Source organism: Hyla sarda, chromosome 1, assembly GCF_029499605.1.
Source record: "Hyla sarda isolate aHylSar1 chromosome 1, aHylSar1.hap1, whole genome shotgun sequence".
Taxonomy (NCBI): Eukaryota; Metazoa; Chordata; class Amphibia; order Anura; family Hylidae; genus Hyla; species Hyla sarda.
The window spans coordinates 437991653-438017006 of NC_079189.1; the positions used below are offsets into that span (position 1 = coordinate 437991653).

General features: G+C 43.6%; 1 protein-coding gene across 2 annotated transcripts in view; it reads left to right on the forward strand.

Annotated features, from left to right (window-relative positions):
* The first annotated feature begins 8189 nt into the window (after window positions 1-8189).
* TOP3B (DNA topoisomerase III beta) overlaps window positions 8190-25354 on the forward strand; it is a 62417-nt gene continuing 45252 nt past the window's right edge. The window contains exons 1-3 of one of the 2 annotated variants that reach the window (XM_056532044.1): window positions 8190-8543; window positions 16112-16246; window positions 22604-22735. In XM_056532044.1, the coding sequence (XP_056388019.1) occupies window positions 16177-16246; window positions 22604-22735 (202 nt within the window). In that variant the 5' untranslated portion in view covers window positions 8190-8543; window positions 16112-16176. The other variant, XM_056532053.1, reaches the window with a different exon arrangement.

Here is a 25354-nt window from a genome sequence, read left to right on the forward strand (position 1 = left end):
TCATTTTGGCAAAATGTCAAAGTCTTGCTTTTTTATGTCTCAGTGTCAGCAGTGGGGTCCTCCTGGGTCTCCTGCCATAACGTTTCATTTCATTTCAATGTCAATGAATAGTTTGCGCTGACACTGATGCCCCCTGAGCCTGCAGGACAGCTTGAATATCTTTGGAACTTGTTTAGGGCTGCTTATCCATACTCTGGACTATCCTGCGTTGACACATTTCATCAATTTTTCTCTTCTGTCAACGCCCAAGGAGATTAGCTATAGTGCCATGGGTTGCAAACGTCTTGAAAATGTTGATATTGTTGATATTTTTCCACAATTTTGGTTCTCAAGTCCTCAGACAGTTCTCTTCTCCTCTTTCTTTTGTCCATGCTTAGTGTGGCACACACAGACACACAATGCAAATACTAAGTGAACTTCTCTCCTTTTTATCTGTTTTCAGGTGTGATTTTTATATTGCCCACACCTGTAACTTGCACCAGGTGAGTTGAAACAATCTTATTTTTCCACAATTTTGAAAGGGTACCAATAATTGTGTCCAGACCATTTTTGGAGTGACATTATGTCCAATTTGCTTTTTTCCTCCCTTTTTTTGTTTAATTCCAATACAGACAAAGGGAATAAACATGTGTATAGCAAAACATGTGTTACTGCAATCCTTTTCTTCTAGAAATACTTCATTTTCAGGGATGCCAAGATTTACAGCCATGACTGTATGCAACTGCTGGAGGCACACTGGTTGCAAAACACTGAGTTTGTTGTTGCAACAACTACAGTGTGCCTCCAGCTGTTGCAAAACTACAACTCCCAGCATGTACAGTTTATCAGTGCATGCTGGGAGTTGTAGTTAGCAACAGCTGGAGGCACACTGGTTGCGAAACAGTGAGTTAGGTAACAAACTCTTATTGTTTTGCAACCAGTGTGCCTCCAGCTGTTTCAAAAACTACAACTCTCAGCATACAGTGACAGCCGAAGTGCATGCTGGGAATTGTAGTCATGCAAAAGCTGGGGACATAGTACTACAACTTCCAGCATGCACTTTGTCTGTCTGTGCATGTTGGGGGTTGTAGTTATGCAACAGCTGGAGGCACACTGGTTGCAAAACACTGAGAGTTTGTTACTTAACTCAGTGTTTCCCAATCTGTGTGCCTCCAGCTGTTGCAATACTACAACTCCCAGCATGCATGGTCTTTCAGTTCATGCTGGAAGTTATAGCTTTGCAACAGCTGGAGGCAGACAGGTTGGGAAACAGACAATGTTTTCCAACCAATTTGCCTCCAGTTGTTGCAAAACGACATCCAGCATGCACTGACAGCCGAATGGCATGTTGGGAGTTGTAGTTATGCAACAACTGGAGAAGAACAGTTTGGAGACCACTGTGTAGTGGTGTCCAAACTGTAGCCCTCCAGATGTTGCAAAACTTCAACTCCAAGCATGCACAGACTGCCTAGGCATGCTGGGAGTTGTAATTTGGCAACATCTGAAGGGCCAGATGTTGCCGAACTACAACTCTCAGCATGCCTGGACAGTCTCGGCATGCTGAGAGTTGACGTTTTGCAAGATCTGGAGGGCTACAGTTTGGACAACACTGTATAGTGGTCTCCAAACTGTGTCCTTCCAGATGTTGCAAAACTATAACCCCCAGCATGCCGAGACTGTCTAGGCATGCTGGGAGTTGTAGCTCTGCAACATCTGAAGGGCCAGATGTTACAGAACTACAAGTCCCAGCATGCCTGGACTGTCTGGGCATGCTGAGAGTTGTAGTTTTGCAACATGTGGAAGGGCACAGATTGGAGACCACTGCGCAGTGGTTTCCAAACTGTGGCCCTCCAGAAATTGCAAAACTACAACTCCCAGCATGCCCAGACAGCCAAAAGCTGAAACTCCTAGACGCAGCAGCCTAGACTTTCCAGCGATCTTCACTGTTGCCCCTGACGTCATTGCCGCTGCATCCACTTCCCTGCGCCTCTTTTCTGCCGCCGGTCCCCGTGTGTCCTCCAGGTATCTGCCGCCGGTTCCCCCCGCATCAATGGCTCCGCAGCCATCGCCACCATCTTTCCCCGCTCTGCCCGGATTTCTAGTGGCGGGCAGAACGGGGGAAATGAACTTTCAACCCCTGCACCTGCCCTGTGATTTGAAGGTCAGTCCTGACCGGCCAATCGCAGGGGATAGGAGGAGGTGGCACCTCCCTCCTATCCTTTAGAATGATCGGGGCTGTCTCTGACAGCTCCGATCGTCCCTATTTTTTTGGCGATCGGGTCACCAGAAACCCAATTAGCCCGGAATCACCGCAAATCGCCGATCTAAATTTATCAACGATTTCCGGAGATCGTCCGGTCCCCGACGCTTGCTGGGTGGGGACAAGACCGCGATGCCTGCTGAACGATTACAGAAGGCATCGCGGTCCTGTCCCAGCCCGACACACGTTGGGGACCGGAATTCCCACGGGCGTACAGTACTGGGTCCTTAAGTACCAGGGCATCAGGGAGTACCTGTACGCCCTGGGTCCTTAAGAGGTTAAACAAAAAATAAACGCTGGTCATCGACATAGTCCTCCAAATCCGAAGAAGTCCTCTGCATACACGGATCTGAAATAAGAAGAAAAGAACACAAAAAATATGTAAATACATTAATGGTGCCTCCAGCAGTTCCTAAACTACAACCCCCATGCCATGACAGGAGTTGTAATTTAGCAACACCGAGCCTCCAGTTTAACAGCTCGAGGCACCCTGTCGCTAAACTACAACTCCCATCATGGGAGTTTTAGTTTAGGAACAGCCAGGGAAGCCCGCTTATCTCCCACCAGCCTGCGCCGCATGACTACCACTCCCAACATGCCGGCTACCAGGAATATGAAACTACGGCACAGTAGTTTCATATTTCCCTCCTGAAGTTGTGATTGGCCGAGACCCCTCGGTCAATCACAGCATATGAAATTACAATCCTGTAGTGTCCGGCCGGCTGGCTCTGCTCCCCACCGTCCACATTTATCACCCGCTGCCCGCCAGCAGTATGCTACCACGTCGCTCCCCCCCAACCCATATACCACCTGCCGCCCGGCGGCATTTAAGGGTGGGTTCACACCACGGTTTGTCCCCACGGTTTCTGTGTACTGTTTTATATTTGAAACCATATGCAACTGTATCGGAAACCATCTCCATAGACAATGCATTGGAAACCGTATGCAACCTGATGCATCCGGTTGCATGCGGTTTGTTTGTAATACATTTCCCCCCCCCCGTACCCTAAACCATGTTCTACCACGTTTTTGGTCTGGGTGAAAAATGGTATTGTAACCGTACATGGTTTTTGTAACAGTCAATGAGAACCGTAGTGAGCCGTATGTCTCTACGGTTCAATCCGGATTTCCCTATACAGTTTTTAACTTAGCACATGCGCATTGTGATTCTAAAGTCACACCTACCAAACAATTTAAACTTTATTTAAAAAAGAACAAAAAATCTTAAAACCGGATTTGATGAAATTGTTAAAAACCTTATGCAACCGGAAAAAAAAAATTCAAACAGTATATGGTTAAAAACAGTATGCAGGTTCTTTTTAAGCACATGGTTGCATACAGTTTGGTCCGGCTTTGAGGAATACAGTTTTGACTAAAACCGTGGCGACAAACCGTGGTGTGAACCTACCCTAACAGCCGCCAGCTAGCTACTGAAAGACTACAACTCCCAGCATGTCCTCACTGTAAGGGCATGCTGGGAGCTGGGCATGTAACAGCGGGTGGTATATGCGGGCAGCCAGTGATAGATGCAAGCAGCAGGTGATAGATGCGGGCGGGACTTTTTCTATGCCAACTTTTTTTTGGTATTGACTGGTTTGTAGAAGAAACCACGGCACTCGAGGTATCCGATGCACTTAAAAGTTATTTATTGCGACACACATATTACAGAGGAAAAATGTGAGACACACTCCTGTGTATTTCATATCTCTCCTCTGTAATATGTGTGCCGCAAGAAATAGCTTTTAAGTGCATTGGATATTCCTATTCTACAAACCTGTTTACAAGCTATCGCTACCTATTATCCACAGAGCACCATTCTCCAGCACGAACTGTAAGTTGTCTTCCCCTTACTCTCCTCTACGTACTTTTTTTGGTGTAGATTTGCGATATTTTAGGCCGTTTGCGACTTTTTAATAAAAGTTGCAGTTAGTAAATCCCTGCCTACAGCTAAGTAAAAAACAGAACTCATGTAAAACAGCTGGATTGTGAGAAATCGCGTAGCTCAGCGTACCACAAAAAGTCGCACAAAAGTTGCACGTGCAACTTTTTTACAACAAATTTACACACAAAAACCTGGGTAAATCCCTTGATAAATTCCCCCCTATGTATCCTGTCAGAGTCTCCTTGATGCCACTTCTCAGAAGCTGGTGACTATAAGGCTGGAACTCCACTGAGGTTTTTGCCCTGCGATTTTTGTGGCATAAAAACGCCAGAAAAAACGCCAGAAAAACTGCCACAGTTTTTCCCTGCGTTTTGGCATTTTTTCTGGTGTTTTTACCTTTGTGTGGAATTTGCCGTTTTTGGCCACTTTTGCTTTATTTTTTTACAAAATAGTTGGGTAAGAAAAAAAAATTTAAAAAAAGGATGCAGTAGGGATGTAAAAATGTATTTAAAGGGTACCTCTCATCAAATAAACTTTTGATATATTTTAGATTAATGAATGTTGAATAACTTTCCAATAGCATGTTAATGGAAAAATATGCTTCTTTCTATTGTATTTTTCCCGATCAGTCTTGTCAGCAAGCATTTCTGACTCATGCTGGAGTCCTAAACACTCAGAGCTGCCAGCCTGCTTTGTTCACAGCCAAACAGGCTGTGAACAAAGCAGGCTGGCAGCTCTGAGTGTTCTCCTTTGTGAACAAAGCAGACTGGCAGCTTGTAGTGTTTAGGACTCCAGCATGAGTCTGAAATGCTTGCTGCCAGGACTGGTAGGGAGACCCCTAGTGGTCATTTCTTCAAAGTGGAAAATTAAATTGAAAGAAGCATATTTTTTTTAATAACATGCAATTGTAAAGTTATTCTGCATACATTAATCTATAATATTTCAAAAGTTTTTTTGATGAGAGGTACCCTTTAGCTAAATGTTAATTTTTTTATAACAACATTTTAATAATTTTTTTTTATAAAGTGTGTGTGTTTAACTTTTTTCTTCTTTTTTTTCACATTTTTTATGTAGTACTACTACTCCCAGCATGGAACAAGACTGTTCACACGATGCGATCGTCCATAATATAGCAGTGATGTGGCTCTATACAGCGCTCACATCTCTGCTCTATTCACATCACTCATTCATATTTTCGGGCCAGAGCTGTTATTGGCCGGATGGTTGCAGCCAATCACAGCTCTGAGTAAAAGATGAATGAATGAGTGGCCGGGCCCGGAGTATAGTGCAGAGGAGGGATGCGAGCGATGTATACAGCCGCTTTGCATCTTTGCTATAGACAGAACGATCACATCGGGTGTCAGTAGTGACACCCTCTGTGATGTGTCCTTTAGCAGGCACTACTACTCCCATCATGGAGTACACTCTGCTCCATGCTGGGAGCTTTAGTACCTGCATTAATAGACAGATCGCAGCGAGTGTAACTTCTGACACCGGCTGCGATCTGTCTATTAATGCAGGTACTACAGCTCCCAGCATGGGGCAGAGTGTACTCCATGTTGGGAGTAGTAGTACTTGTAGTTAAGGAAAGATCACTGCGGGTATCACTCCTGACACCTGATGTGATTCTCCTGTATAATGTATGGATGCAGCGGCCGCTCTCCTATGGTCCCCTGCACGCCGTATATATACAAATTCCGATTTCTCACAGAGAGCTGTGATTGGCTGGAACCATATGGCCAATCACAGCTCTCTGCGTGAAATATGAATATGTATATATATACGTCAGTGCAGGAAACCATAGAAGAGCGGCCGCCGCATCTATACATTATACAGGAGGATCGCAACGGGCAATCTGTCAATACGTACAGGTAACTACTACTCCCATCATGGAACAGTGTGTTCCATGCTGGGAGTAGTAGTACCACCTAAAAAAATTTAAAAAAGTGAAAAACACATGCACACACTACATTTTTATTATTGTCGGCTACATTTTTAGCGCTTTACCCGCTCCATTAATTGATTAATAAACATTTCGTAATAAAAAAGATACATTTCGTTAGGTACAATTTTTTCCATCACTACTGTATCTTTTTTATAAATTTTATTATGGTACCCTACGACATTTTTATAAAAAAGGTATCTCCATAATTTTTTTGGATCGCTAAAGTCCAAAAAAGAATAAAAAACGCCTGCAAAAACGCTAAATTTAAAACCAACATGGCGTTTTACTTGGCGTTTTTGCTCTCCCATAGACTTCTATGGGAGGAAAACGCCACGATTTCAGGGCAAAAAACGCCAAACTAGGTTTTTGCAGGGCGTTTTGAAAATCCAGCCTCTGAGCCTGAAATTGCTGAAAAACGCCAAAAGGATTTAAAAAAACGCCAAACTGAAAAACGCCAAGTGAATCTGGCATTTTGCAGTTTACCATTGACTTGCAGCTAACATCTGGACGCGGCGTTTTTTCACTGAAAAAACGCTGTGCGGGAAAATTGGCGTTTTTGATGGCATTTTGCAAAAAAAAAAAACCTCAGTGGAGTTCCAGCCTAAGGGCATGTTCACATGGCAGGATGTTTGGGCAAAAAATTTTTGGACGATTATGCAGATAGTGAGCACCGGCACTAGTAATTAGCGGCATATTCGAATTTGCGATATTTCGCAAATATATGGACGAATATTTGTCCTATATTTGCAGATTTCGCGAATTCGTTATATCCGTTGTGTATTTGCATATTCGTGTAATCGCACATGAAACTACAAAAAAACACTGCTGGGAGGAATCTTATATAGTGAAGGGGTGGGAAACTTTACTATTGGCTGCTAGGGATGTTGATAACCTCTGACAAGTGTATTTGCATCATTTTTCATTGGCCCACAAGCTAAAAGCAGAAATATGAGAATATGCACATATGCGAAATATTCGCTCTCCACAGTGTCACACAGTAAATAGTATTGGAGCATTCTTTAGACCACAAGCTGGAAGCAGGGAGGGATGATCTCTGTGATGTGTTCTGTGAAAAAAAAAAAAAAAAAGAATATTAGTAATTTCGAATATATGGGGAATATATTTGCAACATTCGCGAATTTGTAATATTCGCAATAAAAATTTGAAATGCGAATATTTGTGCCCAACACTAACCGACACTAGGACCACTCAGAAATGTGCCATCTCCAAACCCAAAATCAGAATTTCCATAGCAGATGTTTCCGTTGGTGAAATTTTGCTGTGTACAGTGCAACAGAATGCCATTAAAAACAATGGGACTCTGCTGCATTGAAATTTTACGGACTAATTTTTCTGACGTATTCCGCTCTGTGTAAATGAGGCCTCAGACTAATTTCACACTATGAAATTTCTGAGCAAAAAATTCCACTCGGAAATTCTGATGCGGCAACCTCTCATTGGGGACATTTTACCAAAACGTGTGCAAAGGATAGGTGAAGCAGTTACCAATAGCAACCAGATTGCTTTTTTTTTTAAGGGCTCTGAAAAATAAAACAAGTGGTTGCTATGGGCAACTGCTCCACTTTTTCTCTGCATAGGTTTTGATAGATGTCTTTCTAAGCCTTCAATAGGATTTTACTGCACCGTGCACACTGCGGAATTTCTGTGACAGAAATTTTGGATGTTCATTCTTTCGGTGAAATCATTTAGGAAATGCATTGCCATCAATAGAGAATATACGAGTGGCAGATGTCCTAGCGGGCCTGCTGTGCACAGAGAACATAAGCATTCTTTCAGAAACTCAGTCTTATAGAAGACAATTGGAGGCTGCTGCATTGGAATATTAATGTAGAATTTCATAGTGTGAACGCAGTCTAAATGATCCTCACATATCAGAACACCAATACATAATGTAGTAGTCACATTGGGGCAGATTTATCAAAGTAAAACTGTCCTTGTTGCCCGTAGCAACCAATCCCACTTCAGATTTTACTTTTTGAAACAGCTGTCAAAATGAAAGCTATGCTCTGATTGGTTGCTGCAGGCAACAAAACAGTTTTTAGATAGTTTTAATAAATGAAGCGCATTGTGCTTTACGTTTGAAGAAGGAATGACCTTGTTGCCCATAGCAACCAGAGCCCACAGTTCAGGCTCCAGTGTGATGCCAGCTGATGTGTGGCACTCTGCACTGAGCTCCAAAGATCAACCAATCTCTTGTGCCAACCATTTAGAGCCCGCCCTGGTACTGTGCCGCCTGCCAGCCACACGCGCTGACACCTCCCGGCTACACGGACTGCACAGCTGGAGCCACCACCAAGAGGAGCCAGCGCCGCGGCCGGATGTACGGCCCAGGAAGTGATGTCACCCACAAAACATGGCTGCGCCCTTGTCGCTGTAGACTTCCCCGGTTCTGCTGCAGGGAGAAGTACATGATGTGTGAGGGGAAGAAGAACAAGTGAGGAAAAGCCGGCATATGAGTAAGAACGCGCAGTGTGTACGCGCCTGGAGGGGCGGGCGGAGCCGCTGGGGACACTTACATAGTCCATAGTGTACGGACTGACTGGAGAGGTCCTATGTGAGCTGGATCCGACCATCGGTGGACCGGACTCCACTGCTCCCGGTAATGGAGACCTCCGCCATTGTCTCCTCCGGATCAAGAGGTTCAGTCTGCTGAGAGGTTGTGAGGGCGGCTAGGAGTGATGGAATCCAGCACACAGCACAAACATAATACACACACATGTCACAGCACAAACATGATACACACAGTGATGTCACAGCACAAACATGATACACACAGTGATGTCACAGGACAAACATGATACACACAGTGATGTCACAGCACAAACACGATACACACAGTGATGTCACAGCACAAACACGATACACACAGTGATGTCACAGCACAAACATGATACACACAGTGATGTCACAGGACAAACATGATACACACAGTGATGTCACAGGACAAACATGATACACACAGTGATGTCACAGGACAAACATGATACACACAGTGATGTCACAGCACAAACACGATACACACAGTGATGTCACAGCACAAACACGATACACACAGTGATGTCACAGCACAAACATGATACACACAGTGATGTCACAGCACAAACATGATACACACAGTGATGTCACAGGACAAACACGATACACACAGTGATGTCACAGCACAAACACGATACACACAGTGATGTCACAGCACAAACACGATACACACAGTGATGTCACAGCACAAACACGATACACACAGTGATGTCACAGCACAAACACGATACACACAGTGATGTCACAGCACAAACACGATACACACAGTGATGTCACAGGACAAACATGATACACACAGTGATGTCACAGGACAAACATGATACACACAGTGATGTCACAGCACAAACATGATACACACAGTGATGTCACAGCACAAACATGATACACACAGTGATGTCACAGGACAAACATGATACACACAGTGATGTCACAGGACAAACATGATACACACAGTGATGTCACAGGACAAACATGATACACACAGTGATGTCACAGGACAAACATGATACACACAGTGATGTCACAGCACAAACATGATACACACAGTGATGTCACAGGACAAACATGATACACACAGTGATGTCACAGGACAAACATGATACACACAGTGATGTCACAGCACAAACATGATACAGTGATGTCACAGCACAAACATGATACAGTGATGTCACAGCACAAACATGATACAGTGATGTCACAGCACAAACATGATACACACGGTGATGTCACAGCACAAACATGATACACACGGTGATGTCACAGCACAAACATGATACACACGGTGATGTCACAGGACAAACATGATACACACAGTGATGTCACAGGACAAACATGATACACACAGTGATGTCACAGGACAAACATGATACACACAGTGATGTCACAGCACAAACATGATACACACAGTGATGTCACAGCACAAACATGATACACACAGTGATGTCACAGCACAAACATGATACACACAGTGATGTCACAGCACAAACATGATACACACAGTGATGTCACAGCACAAACATGATACACACAGTGATGTCACAGCACAAACATGATACACACAGTGATGTCACAGCACAAACATGATACACACAGTGATGTCACAGCACAAACATGATACACACAGTGATGTCACAGGACAAACATGATACACACAGTGATGTCACAGGACAAACATGATACACACAGTGATGTCACAGCACAAACACGATACACACAGTGATGTCACAGGACAAACACGATACACACAGTGATGTCACAGCACAAACACGATACACACAGTGATGTCACAGCACAAACACGATACACACAGTGATGTCACAGCACAAACACGATACACACAGTGATGTCACAGGACAAACACGATACACACAGTGATGTCACAGGACAAACATGATACACACAGTGATGTCACAGCACAAACATGATACACACAGTGATGTCACAGGACAAACATGATACACACAGTGATGTCACAGGACAAACATGATACACACAGTGATGTCACAGGACAAACATGATACACACAGTGATGTCACAGGACAAACATGATACACACAGTGATGTCACAGGACAAACATGATACACACAGTGATGTCACAGGACAAACATGATACACACAGTGATGTCACAGGACAAACATGATACACACAGTGATGTCACAGCACAAACATGATACACACAGTGATGTCACAGGACAAACATGATACACACAGTGATGTCACAGCACAAACATGATACAGTGATGTCACAGCACAAACATGATACAGTGATGTCACAGCACAAACATGATACAGTGATGTCACAGCACAAACATGATACACACGGTGATGTCACAGCACAAACATGATACACACGGTGATGTCACAGCACAAACATGATACACACGGTGATGTCACAGGACAAACATGATACACACAGTGATGTCACAGGACAAACATGATACACACAGTGATGTCACAGGACAAACATGATACACACAGTGATGTCACAGGACAAACATGATACAGTGATGTCACAGCACAAACATGATACACACAGTGATGTCACAGCACAAACATGATACACACAGTGATGTCACAGCACAAACATGATACACACAGTGATGTCACAGCACAAACATGATACACACAGTGATGTCACAGCACAAACATGATACACACAGTGATGTCACAGCACAAACATGATACACACAGTGATGTCACAGCACAAACATGATACACACAGTGATGTCACAGCACAAACATGATACACACAGTGATGTCACAGGACAAACATGATACACATAGTGATGTCACAGCACAAACATGATACACACAGTGATGTCACAGGACAAACATGATACACACAGTGATGTCACAGCACAAACATGATACACACAGTGATGCAGGGATGTGGAATTCCTATCGCCCGACACCCGGGGCTAGCAGTTTTGGGCGCCGGGCAGGGGAATTTTTCGGGCAAGCAGGCTGGAACTGACAAGTGCGGCGGCGATCTGCAGTCTGTATTGAGCGGGCTGCCGACTCCTGCCCGCTCCATACTCTGCCGCCTCCGACAATAAAAAACTGTATCCTCGGAAGCAGAGCAGGGGAGATGAGAAGCTGTGTATGTCTTCTCTCCCCTGCTCTGCAGACGTGCGGGGGGGGGGGGGGGGGGACGTGGCTTCTTTCTCCCCGTGCAGACCTGCGTCCTTTGCCTTCACTCCCCCCAGCTTTAGCTTCGGAGAGCTGAGGGGAGGAGGCGCGTCTGCACGGGGAGATGCATGCGGCGCTCTGCAGTATGTATGGAGCGAGCTCGGGATTCCTGCCTGCTCCATACTCTGCAGCCCCCGGCTGTTCTCAGTAGCCGGGGGCCGCCGCTAATAGCCAGCATGCGGCGATCGCCGCGGCTGGCTATTAACCCTTTAGATCGCCGCTGTCAAAGCTGACAGCGGCGTCTAAAGGGAGATGTGAATGCTCCCTGGTGGGCTAGTGGGGTGGATCGCCCCCCGCAGCGCGATCGTGGGGGGAGATCCACTATAGAGGTAGCCAGAGGACTTACCTCTGCTTCCTCCTGTCCCGACTCATTGTCATTGATAGATCCTGGCTGGACCAGGCTCTATCAATGGATCACAGAGCTCACAGATTAATAGAATCCAATAGATCTCTATTCATCTGTCTGAGGAATCTAATGATTCCTCATAAGTCTAATAAACTGTAAAAAAAAATAAAAAAGTTTTAATAAAAGTTTGAAAGACACATTAACCTAGTGGTCTTCAAACTGTGCCCCTCCAGATGTTACAAAACTACAATTCCCAGCACACGGTGATGTCACAGCACAAACATGATACACACGGTGATGTCACAGCACAAACATGATACACACAGTGATGTCACAGCACAAACATGATACACACAGTGATGTCACAGGACAAACATGATACACAGTGATGTCACAGGACAAACATGATACACACGGTGATGTCACAGGACAAACATGATACACACGGTGATGTCACAGCACAAACATGATACACACGGTGATGTCACAGCACAAACATGATACACACGGTGATGTCACAGCACAAACATGATACACACGGTGATGTCACAGCACAAACGTGTCATACACACGGTGATGTCACAGCACAAACGTGTGATACACACGGTGATGGCACAGCAGAAGCGTGATACACACGGTGATGTCACAGCACAAGCGTGATACACACGGTGATGTCACAGCACAAGCGTGATACACACGGTGATGTCACAGCACAAGCGTGAGACACACGGTGATGTCACAGCACAAGCATGAGACACACGGTGATGTCACAGCACAAACGTGATACAAACGGTGATGTCACAGCACAAACGTGATACACACGCTGATGTCACAGGAAAAACATGATACACACGGTGATGTCACAGGACAAACATGATACACACGGTGATGTCACAGCACAAACATGATACACACGGTGATGTCACAGCACAAACATGATACACACGGTGATGGCACAGCACAAACATGATACACACGGTGATGACACAGCACAAACATGATACACACAGTGATGTCACAGCACAAACATGATACACACGGTGATGTCACAGCACAAACATGATACACACGGTGATGTCACAGCACAAACATGATACACACGGTGATGTCACAGCACAAATGTGATACACACGGTGATGGCACAGCACAAACGTGATACACCCGGTGATGGCACAGCACAAACGTGATACACCCGGTGATGGCACAGCACAAGCCTGATACACACGGTGATGTCACAGCACAAGCCTGATACACACGGTGATGTCACAGCACAAGCGTGATACACACGGTGATGTCACAGCACAAGCGTGATACACACGGTGATGTCACAGCACAAGCGTGAGACACGGTGATGTCACAGCACAAACGTGAGACACACGGTGATGTCACAGGACAAGCGTGATACACAGTGATGTCACAGCACAAGCATGATACATACGGTGATATCATAGCACAAACATGAGACACACAGTGATGTCACAGCACAAACATGAGACACACAGTGATGTCACAGCACAAACATGAAACACAGTGATGTCACAGCACAAACATGAGACACACAGTGATGTCACAGCACAAACATGAGACACACAGTGATATCACAGCACAAACATGATACACGCAGTGATGTCACAGGACAAACATGCAAGGATTGGCTACTCAGTAATGTTACAGCTGAGAAATGATAAAAGCAGTGATCTAACAAGAATAATGCACAAAGTGATGTATTTGCAGAGATAGCCGTTTAGGAGTGGGACACAACGGCAGTGTGAAAGTAGTAGAGATAAGCGAACTTACAGTAACTTCGATTCGTCACAAACTTCTCGGCTCGGCAGTTGATGACTTTTCCTGCATAAATTAGTTCAGCTTTCAGGTGCTCTGGTGGGCTGGAAAAGGTGGATACATTCCTAGGAAAGAGTCTCCTAGGACTGTATCCACCTTTTCCAGCCCACCGGAGCACCTGAAAGCTGAACTAATTTATGCAGGAAAAGTCATCAACTGCCGTGCCGAGAAGTTCGTGACGAATCGAATTTACTGTAAGTTCGCTCATCTCTAGAAAGTAGCCTTAGATAAAAAATGTGATTGGAAAATATATAATAAAAAAAAATGGGGTTAATGCCAGACATTGGACAAACCTATGTTGCTATTAACTGGGGACCACCTGTTATGAAGCGCGCTCAGCTCCAGTACATATATAGCTTGCATCTTTAAAGCGTACCTGTCAGAGCCTACAAAAAAAAAAAACTGTTATATGTTACTAAGTACCTCATCCTGATCATGTACATGTTCTTTTTTATGTATCTGTCACCGATATTTCACAAAAAATAGCATATTACAGATGCTCAATGTCTTTTCCATCTTGTCAAAGGGAGGGGGCGTGTCCTTCTCTTGCCTTTACTGTGATGACTCCTCCCCCTCCCTCCCTGTACACACAGCACATGCTAAGCACTGCCCCTACTTTCTTCTCTGACCTACTTGTTACTAGAGACAGATTTCTACAGACTACAGGCAGGGGACAGCAGAATGCAGGGAAGGGAGACACACAGCGGATAAGACTTTAGAGCTGTTTTGGGGGTTAAGGGGTCATTATTGGTAAATTGAGTGATTTACAAATATGTTAAAATCACATGGGCTAAAACATAGTGAAGTTTGAAATTGCAGTGACATTTAAGATTCCACCGGACAATTGTGTCACCAACATGATCCATGTGGAGCTGCTACTCTAGCTATTGGTGTTGTTAGATTTGGCCTCAATATGCTAATGAGAGCCTAGGTGGCTAAGGGTTGAGGGGAGTGATCACCAACCTGCTCAGTTCTCTATCAATAGTGACAGCCACCTCGCCCTCCTTAGCATATCAGGCACCAATAGCTGGGGAGCAAGAGGTCCTAATGCATGGAGTAGTAGCTCCTCATAAATCATGATGGCGCATGTTTCTTGAAGAAGCCACAGGTCCTCCTTAAGGATATAGTCCATCCATAGACCCATATGAGGGCTTGCTGTTGTCAAGACCAATTGTACTTTCTGATAACCCTCCATCATTTTACCATGAAATGTATGGCCAAAGCAAACAAAAATCTTATTATATTAACAAAATCTTTATGCTTGAAATTGCCCTATTTGGACCCTATAACTTTTTAGTTTTACAGGGCTGCTTAAATCAGATAAAAGTTTGTACCCTGTTTGCCTTAGAAATATAGGAGACGTTTGGAGTAGCGATGATACCTTTATTGGATTTAGAATGCAGCTTTCAAGGCCACTAAGGTCCCTTCATCATGCATGTTACAAAATGAGTGTAACAACAACGTGAAGAACATCTCTCTTAAATACAATTCTAACTGGTTACAAATGGGCGAACAGATATGATCAACCCATCATAGAACTGTCCTATACTGGGTTGATCATATCTGTTCCCCTATTTGTAACCATGCCAGTTAGAATTGTATTTGAGAGATGTTCTTCACATTCATTTTGTAACCTGCCCGATAAAGGGACCTAAGAGTTCTTGAAAGCTTACAATCTACATCCTCTCAGTTAGTTATGTTTCCTTCTCTTTACTCCCCAGTAGTCATAGCAGTGTAGTGATGCCCCCACTTCATATAGTAAGTACTTCCCTTACCCACTTCCCCAGTAGATACAGCAGGCTCCCTCTATACACTTTCTTATTAGACCCAGCATTTCCTATTTCCTACAACAGCTTCCCTCTAGCTTTTCCAGTAAGCACAATGGGCTCTTATTTCCCTAGTAGTCACATAACCCACTTTTTCCCTCTGCTAGGCACAGGAACCCCCCTCCCCAGCAGACCCCCTGCCCACTTACTTCTCAGTAGTCAAAGCAGCTAATATAGCAGAACCACTGTGCTGTGCTTTTTTGATGCCAGGTTCCTTTTAATGAGCTGACATTTCTTTTAATATACTTGCTGTATTTGAAATCTTGATATATTTTGTTCCTAAGGATATTTGGATATCTATTAAACCAAAGGGATTAATAAAGACTGTGGAAGTTGCTTACCTCTGAGAATGAAGACTGTACTTATGGTAGCAGAAAAGCCTTCACTGGCTCAGTCCATTGCCAAAATCCTTTCCAAAGGTAAGGAAAGCATTGTTGAATAGTTTACCCTAAAGCAAATTCACTTTATTCAATGAATGTACATGATTTAGCCTGGTGGGTCTATTTGGGTTAGTACAATAAATGTACAGTATACTTTGTTTATTGGTCGCATATTAAAGGGGTACTCGGTCCCTAGACATCTTATCCCCCTCTATTCATGTCTATGTGAGGGGATGTGACGGCTGAGGTCGAGTGACCACAGCCACCATGCCCCCTCCCATAGACATGAATGGAGGGGGCATGACGTCACAACCTCGGTTGCCCAAAACCGGCATTCTGAACATAAATGTTCAGAACGCCAGGGTGCCAGGCAGAGATCAGGAGTCCCAGTGGCTGAACCCCCCCACGATCAGATATTTTATCTAAGGGCAGAGTACCCCTTTAATGAATAGTTCATATGTGAATCTGACCTGCCTGTTGTTCTAAAGCCTTCACTTACATAGAGATGAAGAACATATGCTGCGGAATATTAGAAAGACGTAACATAATTATAAAGGGTCCTTAACAAATTTATGACTATATAGATAGATAGATAGATAAAAGAATATATATAATATATATATATATATATATATATATATATATATATACACACACACACAGTACAGACCAGAAGTTTGGACACACCTTCTCATTCAGAGTTTTCTTTATTTTCATGACTATGAAAATTGTAGATTCACATTGAAGGCGTTAAAACTATGAATTAACACATGTGGAATTATATACATAACAAAAAAGTGTGAAACAACTGAAAATATGTCATATTCTAGGTTCTTCAAAGTAGCCACCTTTTGCTTTGATTACTGCTTTGCACACTCTTGGCATTCTCTTGTTGAGATTCAAGAGGTAGTCACCTGAAATGGTTTTCACTTCACAGGTGTGCTGGTGTGGAGGAGGAGGTGTGATGGTGTGGGGGTGCTTTGCTGGTGACACTGTTGAGGATTTATTCAAAATTGAAGGCATACTTGAACCAGCATGTCTACCACAGCATCTTGCAGCGGCATGCTATTCCATCCGGTTTGCGTTTAGTTGGACCATCATTTATTTTTCAACAGGACAATGACCCTAAACACACCTCCAGGCTGTGTAAGGGCTATTTGACCAAGAAGGAGTGTGATGGGGTGCTGCGCCAGATGACCTGGCCTCCACAGTCACTGGACCTGAACCCAATCGAGATGGTTTGGGGTGAGCTGGACCGCAGAGTGAAGGTAAAAAGGGCCAACAAGTGCAATGCATCTCTGGGAACTCCTTCAAGACTGTTGGAAGACCATTTCAGGTGACTACCTCTTGAAGCTCATCAAGAGAATGCCAAGAGTGTGCAAAGCAGTAATCAAAGCAAAAGGTGGCTAGAACCTAAAATATGACATATTTTCACACATTTTTGTTATGTCTATAATTCCACATGTGTTAATTCATAGTTTTGATGCCTTCAGTCTGAATCTACAATTTTCATAGTCATGAAAATAAAGAAAACTCTAAATGAGAAGGTGTGTCCAAACTTTTGGTTTGTACCGTGTGTGTGTGTGTGTGTATGTATATATATATATATATAATTGTTGAAGGAGAACCGCACTCCTTTACAGCATATACAGGTGCAGGCTGGTCCGGCTCAATTAGGGCTCTCAGAATTACAATAAAATGCAGCAGCACTCTCATCCAGATGAAATCATGTTAGGCTTGACAAAGACCGTGTGACAAACGTTGCATGTTTTTTAACTTGATGAATAAAGCCTAACATAACTTCATCTGGATCAGAGTGCTGCTGCATTTTTTGTGTGTGTGTATATATATATGTATATATATATATATATATATATATATATATATATATATATATATAAATATATAGTAAAAACAAAGGGAAAAATAGCCAGCACAACAACCTAATACACAGGTGCCCGCTGCTGTGGCAAATACAAAATGTACAAAAAAGAAAGTTGCAACAGCACTCTTGGTCAAAAAATGGAGGCTCTTAGCGCACTATTTGATCAAAATGTGTCCCCCCATCCACCACGCGGAGGTGGCCTCATATCGGATGGGACCCTAACATGATAACTCACCTCTGCTGTGCATATAGCCTCTGACTGTGTGACATGTTGGATCAGCCATTGACTAAACCACCTCCAGTTTTGATCAAATAGTGCGCTAAGAGCCTCCATTTTTTGACCAAGAGTGTTGTTGCAACTTTCTTTTATATGTGTGTGTGTATATATATATATATATATATATATATATATATATATATATATTATATATATATATATATATAAATAAAATGGAACACAGATTTTCCGCCAGGTACACTATTAGGGCTTTACCTTTAAGATGTGTGGACAATATCTAATTAAAGGGTTATTGCCAACTCATAAAGTGACTCTGCATCTCAGCTATGATATGCCATCACTGTAGGATTGGTGGAGTCCCAGCGTGGAGTCCCAGCCTCTGTGACCTGCACCGATCCTGACAGTGAAGGTTGCAGGACTGATTTAGGCCCTGTTATTTCTCTTGATCACCCAGCTGTGCAGGGAGCTGCTTCTGACCCCATTTGGTTCTGCACTTTGTTTTCTGTTGAGAAAATGACTTAAAATGTTACTGTCATTAGAAACAACTTTTTTTTTCATTTAATACTACGTTAAAACTTAGCATTTTCTTAATATACTTCATTAAAAAATGTGATTTGCTAAAGATGTGAAAAACAGGTTTAAAAACAATGGCCAGTAGGAGTCTCTTTCTTCTTTAATTTTGCAAATGAACCCAGAAAATTAAGCCTTTTTGGCCATTTTTTTTTTTAAAAGGACCAAAATCTCTGAGGGAAGGGGGGGGGGGCGGGGGGAGGGAGGTGTGGTTATCTCCATGCTGTTCCTTAGAGCACAGACAAGATGCGGACAGCTTGCAGTCTTTAAGAAGAGAGGCATTCATATGCAAAGTTACAAGCAGTACAAGGTGCTAAACTATTATTTACCGTATTTATCGGGGTATACCACGCACCGGCCTATAACACGCACCCTCATTTTACCAAGGATATTTGGGTAAAAAAAGTTTTTTACCCAAATATCCATGGTAAAATGAGGGTGCGTGTGTGCGCGTGTATACCCCGATATACCCCCAGGAAAGGCAGGGGGAGAGAGGCCGTCGCTGGCCGCTTCTCTCCCCCTGCCTTTCCTGGGGTCTAGAGCGCTGCTGCTGGCCCTTCTCTCCCCCTAGCTATCGGCGCCACTGCCCGTTCTGTCCCCCTGACTATCGGTGCCGGCGCCCCATTGCCGGTGCCGATAGCCAGGGGGAGAGAAGGGGTAGCGGCACCGATTGCCGGCGCCGCTGCCCCGTTGCCTCCCCCCATCCCCGGTGGCATAATTACCTGGTTCGGGTCCGTGCTGCTGCAGGCCTCCGGCGTGCGTCCCCGGCGTCGTTGCTATGCGCTGCACGGCACGGCGCATGACGTCAGTGCGCCGCGCCGTGCATCGCAACGACGCAGGGGACACACGCCGGAGGCCTGCAGCAGCGCGGATCCGACCCAGGTAATTATGCCACCGGGGATGGGGGGAGGCAACGGGGCAGCGGTGCCGGCAATGAGGCGTCGGTACCGATAGTCAGGGGGACAGAACGGGCAGCGGCGCCGATAGCCAGGGGGAGAGAAGGGCCGGCAGCAGGGCTCTAGAACCCAGGAAAGGCAGTCGTAGAGAAGCGGGCAGCGACGGCCTCTCTCCCCCTGCCTTTCCTGGGAGTATATCGGCGTATAACACGCACATAGACTTTAGGCTAAAAATTTTAGCCTAAAAAGTGCGTGTTATACGCCGATAAATACGTTATATGCAAAATGGTTTCTCTTTGGTCATTTTATGAACTTATTTCTTGTTTATGTGCACCATATAGGTTCCACATGGCTGCTTTAGGGTTATAAAAAGCATTCACTTTGGTTACAAAGCTGTGAAAATGTAAAAATCTTAGTTTTTTGGCAGGTTTTTCTTTTTTTGAGTTATATAGAGCATGCATGGCTGCATTAGAGTTATATAGAGCATGCATTCAGCCAATATGCTTTGCAAATGTAAAAATGTGTGTGCAGACCTCATGACAGGGGAGAGGGGGGATGGGGGGAGGAGAGAAGCTCATCATGCTCCAGGGGAAACACCCCCAGCCTCTGAGAGAAATTCAGAAGACTGATCACAGATATACATATATCAAAAGGTATTTTACATATTAACACATGCATATTATTATGCATACAGGTATTAGGCACATTACTAATTTTACATTACACATTACTAAGGGCATTTTTTTTTTAAATTTTCTTATTAATGACAGTAACTCTTTAAAACTTTTCACCTTTATCAATTTCTGCACATATAGCAAACTTTCAGAAATAAAGGGCCTCTCCTTAAGATAGGCATCAATATTGGATCAATGAGTCCATCACCTGGCATACCCTACTGATCAGCTGTTTGGAAATTCCGCAGTTCACATGCGAACCCAGCACCCTCTTTAATGTTTACATCGGATGTAAGCTGCTTCGTATGATCAAATACTGCACTTTTCACAGAGGTAGTGCAAGTTATTGCAGCGTTTACAGTTTACTGAAATGGTAGAATATTTTGCACCACCGCTATATACAGTATTTTCCGGCATATAAGACGACTGGGCCTATAAGACGACCCCCAACTTTTACAGTTAAAATATAGAGTTTGGGAAATACTTGCCATTTAAGACTACCCCTCTACAGTGATGTAAGGTACCTTACCAGTGATTGGCTGGTTGTTGTATACATAGCCTGCTTGGATTGGTCAGCTTTCCCTGCCTGCCCAGCTCTCCATCTCCAAGACTATCAGAGCGGTACATGCCTCTTTTACCCCTCTGGCCTGCCCTTGTATCCTATTACCGTACCTCCTACTCTGCCTCTCAGATCTCGCACATGCGCCACCCTTGTATCCCATTATCGTACCTTCGTCTCTCTGATCTCGCAAATGCGCATCAGCGTAGCCTGTCAGATTTTGCACATGTGCACCTGCGCCACCTCTCACATCCGGCACATTCACGCCTGCGCCGCCTCAGATCTCGCACATGCGCCTCTTCACTGCAGTCTTCAGGAGCGAGATCTGAGAGGCAGAGAAAGAGGTACGGTAATAGGATACATACAAGGGCGGGCCGGATGGGTGAAAGATGCATGTTTTTCTGGGCACAGCGCCGCTCTCTATCTATCCATACCCAGGAGCCCCGCTCTATCTCTATCCATACAGGGGCGGATCCAGAGTTTATCCTCGTGAGGGGCACTATTAGAGTATCGTGCAGTGGTCGACACGCCCTCTCCTATAGACTTGCATTGAGGGGGCGTGGTGTGACGTCACAACCTCCGCATCCGGAGTTTGGAACAAAATGTTCCGAATGCTGGGGAAGTGGAGTATCCCTTTAAGTACGCAGCATAGTTCCCCCACACTAGGTTGTCAGCATAGTTCCCCCACATTATGTTGTCAGCTTAATTCCCCACAATACGTAGGCATCATAGTTCCCCCCCACATTAGGTTGGCAGTATAGTTCCCCCACATTAGGTTGGCAGTATAGTTCCCCCACATTAGGTTGGCAGTATAGTTCCCCCCACATTTGGTAGGCAGTGGCCCCCACAGACATGCAGCCTTCATTTTTTTTGCGCCGTGATCGGTACCATTTTTGTTTTGATGGGACTTTTTGGTCAATTTTTTATAAATTGTTTTAGGGTATACAAAATGATCTAAAATACTCAATTTTGGCTATTAACGGCGGCCCTCAGCTACAGGAATCAGCTGAAGGCTGCCTGGTATGGTGCGGGCTTGAGTCAGGAGCCTATGCCATACAATGTTTGCCATCTTAGGAAGAACCAGCTCAGTTAAGAAACATTACAGTATTGCAATTGACCTTGGCTAAAAATGTTTCTGAGTGAACAGCTCTCGCAGACATGGTCAGCAATCCCTCACCCCTCCCTAAACATTCTTTCAAGGCTTTAAAATGAGGTGCTGACTATCTTGTGAGAAAAAATACCCTATCTATATGCCCTGGGAGTGCACCAACAAGAACCTGATACGGAGAGATTATAGTCTTAACACTTTCTATATCTCATTCATGAAACGCACAAAATAAACTGATCAACAATATCTATCTAATCTATGTCTACAAAAAAATAAATATATATATATATATATATATATATATATATATATATATATATATATACATATATATATATATACTGCCTGATGTCTTTTCAGGTGCAGGCATAAAATTAGTTTTTGAAATTCTGCCATTTTGTTTTATGTAGGTGATTTTATGTCATTACTTGTGATGTTATTAGTGTTTTTTTTTTTTTCTGGATAGGTTCTGCCACCTCTCGAAAAGGCTTAAATGGAGCATGCTCTGTACACGAGTACACAGGATCTTTCATGGGACAGACGGTGCGATTCAAGATGACATCTGTCTGTGGCCATGTCATGAGCTTGGACTTTATAGGTAGGTTCGATAACATGCTTACGGACACCATTCCAAACTCACTTAAGGCCTGTGTGGTTTTGTGTCCGCAAAAATGGCTCAGATTTATCATTGCTGCTTTATATTCTTGTACAGAGAAGTGTAGACTTAGCACAAGTATATTTTATTGCTGTACATCATCAAAGTACATTCATTGACTGGTAGGAGGAAGGGCCCTTTTAGATGGGCCATCACATTCCCACAACGAGTGTTGGTTTAGTACATTGGTGCTTGTTTAGTGAACCACATAAATAATCATTGTTAGCTGCATATCCCCCATTTACACGGGATGCCGTTCAGCCTATTAACAATGATTTTTAGACCTGCATACAAATTCTTATCAGCCGAACAACTAGCGTTTTCTCGTTTTTCAGTTGATCGCTGGTTCCTGTGAACGTTCATTCAGCCAATAATCAGCACGTGTAAAAGGCCCTTTAGAGAGCTATCAAATGTTTCACAGGTATGTCAGGCATAGTTGAACATGCTTGCTAGGATTTTCTCGCCAACAGAGAGTAATAGAAACCTGTTGGAAAGGGAGTAATGAAAGTTTGAGTGCAGACTTGCCGTCCCTGTGTGTGACTTTCATATATATTAAAAAAGTAAGCCCAGCTGTGGCATGGAATCTCTGTCTTTAGTCTTTACATACAGAGGAAGCCAGAGCTTCTAACAGTCCAAATCTATATGGAGATGACTGACCTCTTTAGGTTAGGGTCTGGAGGTCTAGATGTATGGCTGCCAGTCCACAGTGGGAACTAGAGCTCCCGCATTCGTTTCCTGCTGCATGGCTGATTCAGTGCCAGTACCTTAATTTTTTTTAACAATGTTCAAAACTAGTAGTGGAGAATTTCCTCCATCTATGATCCTGGTTGACATAATGGTTTAAACAAAACAAACCATGAACTCATTAGCATATGTTCATGCATCTCACATTATAAAATCAAAGTGTAATCTAAGCACTTTCCCTGCATTCATTGTAGTGTGACCACAGCTATTTCTCTAGCTGAGCAGTAAGCATGGTTGTAGAGCAATTACTTCACTGCCTGGCTTCCCATGCATCTCTGTGTAGTCTAAGTGCAGGAAGCACAGGAAGAGGTTTAATGAGGTAGCTCAGCATGTAGCAGGGCCCTACATGAGGTCTTAATAAAAAAGGAAGGGCAGGTTTTGCAGCCACGTGTTGCATGTCTGCGGAGAGAACGAGGCAGCAAGTCCCAATTTGTGAGGTGTAGAGATCTAATGGATGGGAGCACCCTCTGCTGGCAAAACCATGTTTCGGCCATGTCCCATGATAGAATAGAGAAAAACAACTCCCAAAATTAAATATGTATTTTGCCAAACAACCAAGTTCTTATTGAAGGCGCTTCTTCTGTAAATTCATAGTTGACAATATATTAAAATGAATCTTGGACACAAATCTTTCATGAGTCTTATACTGTTTGTGTCTAATTCTAGAGCTTATAAAGCAGATAATCACAATCATGTGAAGTTATTATGCATTTTTTTTATTTGTGCTTTGTGTTGATTATTTTGTTTAAAAAAACAAAACAAAAGAAGAAAAATGTTTTCTTAGGTGTCTTTATTAAATGGTCACTCTCATTAATACTGCTATTTCACTTCTTATGGTAAATAAAAAATATTTCAAATATAGTTTGTTTAAAAAAAATGACGTTTTCTATGTTTTATTTGTGCTTAAAAAAGCTCAAGAGAACATTTTCCCCCATCTCATACACAGACTTGGGACCAAAGCCCAAACACAGGAAGTGCAGCCTGGAGTGCTGAGGGGGGTGTTTCCAACCAACAGCAACTCCATGCTGCGCTTCCTGTGTTTGGGCTTTGGTCCAAAGTCGGTGTATAAGATGGGGGAAAATGTACTCTTAAATAAAACATAGAAAACTTCATTTTTTTAAAACAAAGTATATTAGAAATATTTTTTATTTACCATAAGGAGTGCAAGAGCAAAAATTAGTTTTAATGAGAGTTACCATTTAAAAATTTAGCATAACTTCTCTTCTGCAACCTGCATGGTCTCACATATAGTGCAGACTGCCATGTCCCGTTCCTAGTGAAATCCATCAGAGAAGCTGCTTGACATCTTGGTATTCAGCCCCACTTGATCAATATTTCAAGCTTATTTATGGTATAACATTGACCTTGATCTGGTCAGAGATCAGTTTTGAATAGGGGTACATGTGAAAAATCCATAATGGTGACCGCTGGTTTGCATCTAGCAGATACAGAGCAGGTCTTGGTCAGGCATTTAGAGCAGAGCTCTCCACACACAACACAACAGCAGTGACTGCTCTACCACAACCTGCAACCTGCTCTGTATTGGCTGCATACTGGAGGTGTAGGACCTATGAATATGTAACAGTCATGTGACCAGTACATGTGGAGGGGGGAAGCTCAACAGGAGAGAGGGGAGATTCTGGCTGAAGAGACTGTAATGATCCCAGAGCAGAGCAGCTAGGGGAGGAGAGACTCGGATGAATGGATGACAACCAACTAGCTCTCACAATATCTGTCATTCAGTTTTCCCAGGTTCCTGAATGGCAGATCAGCTTTTCTGTCATTCACAAGTCTGGGAAAGCTCAGAGACACATATGG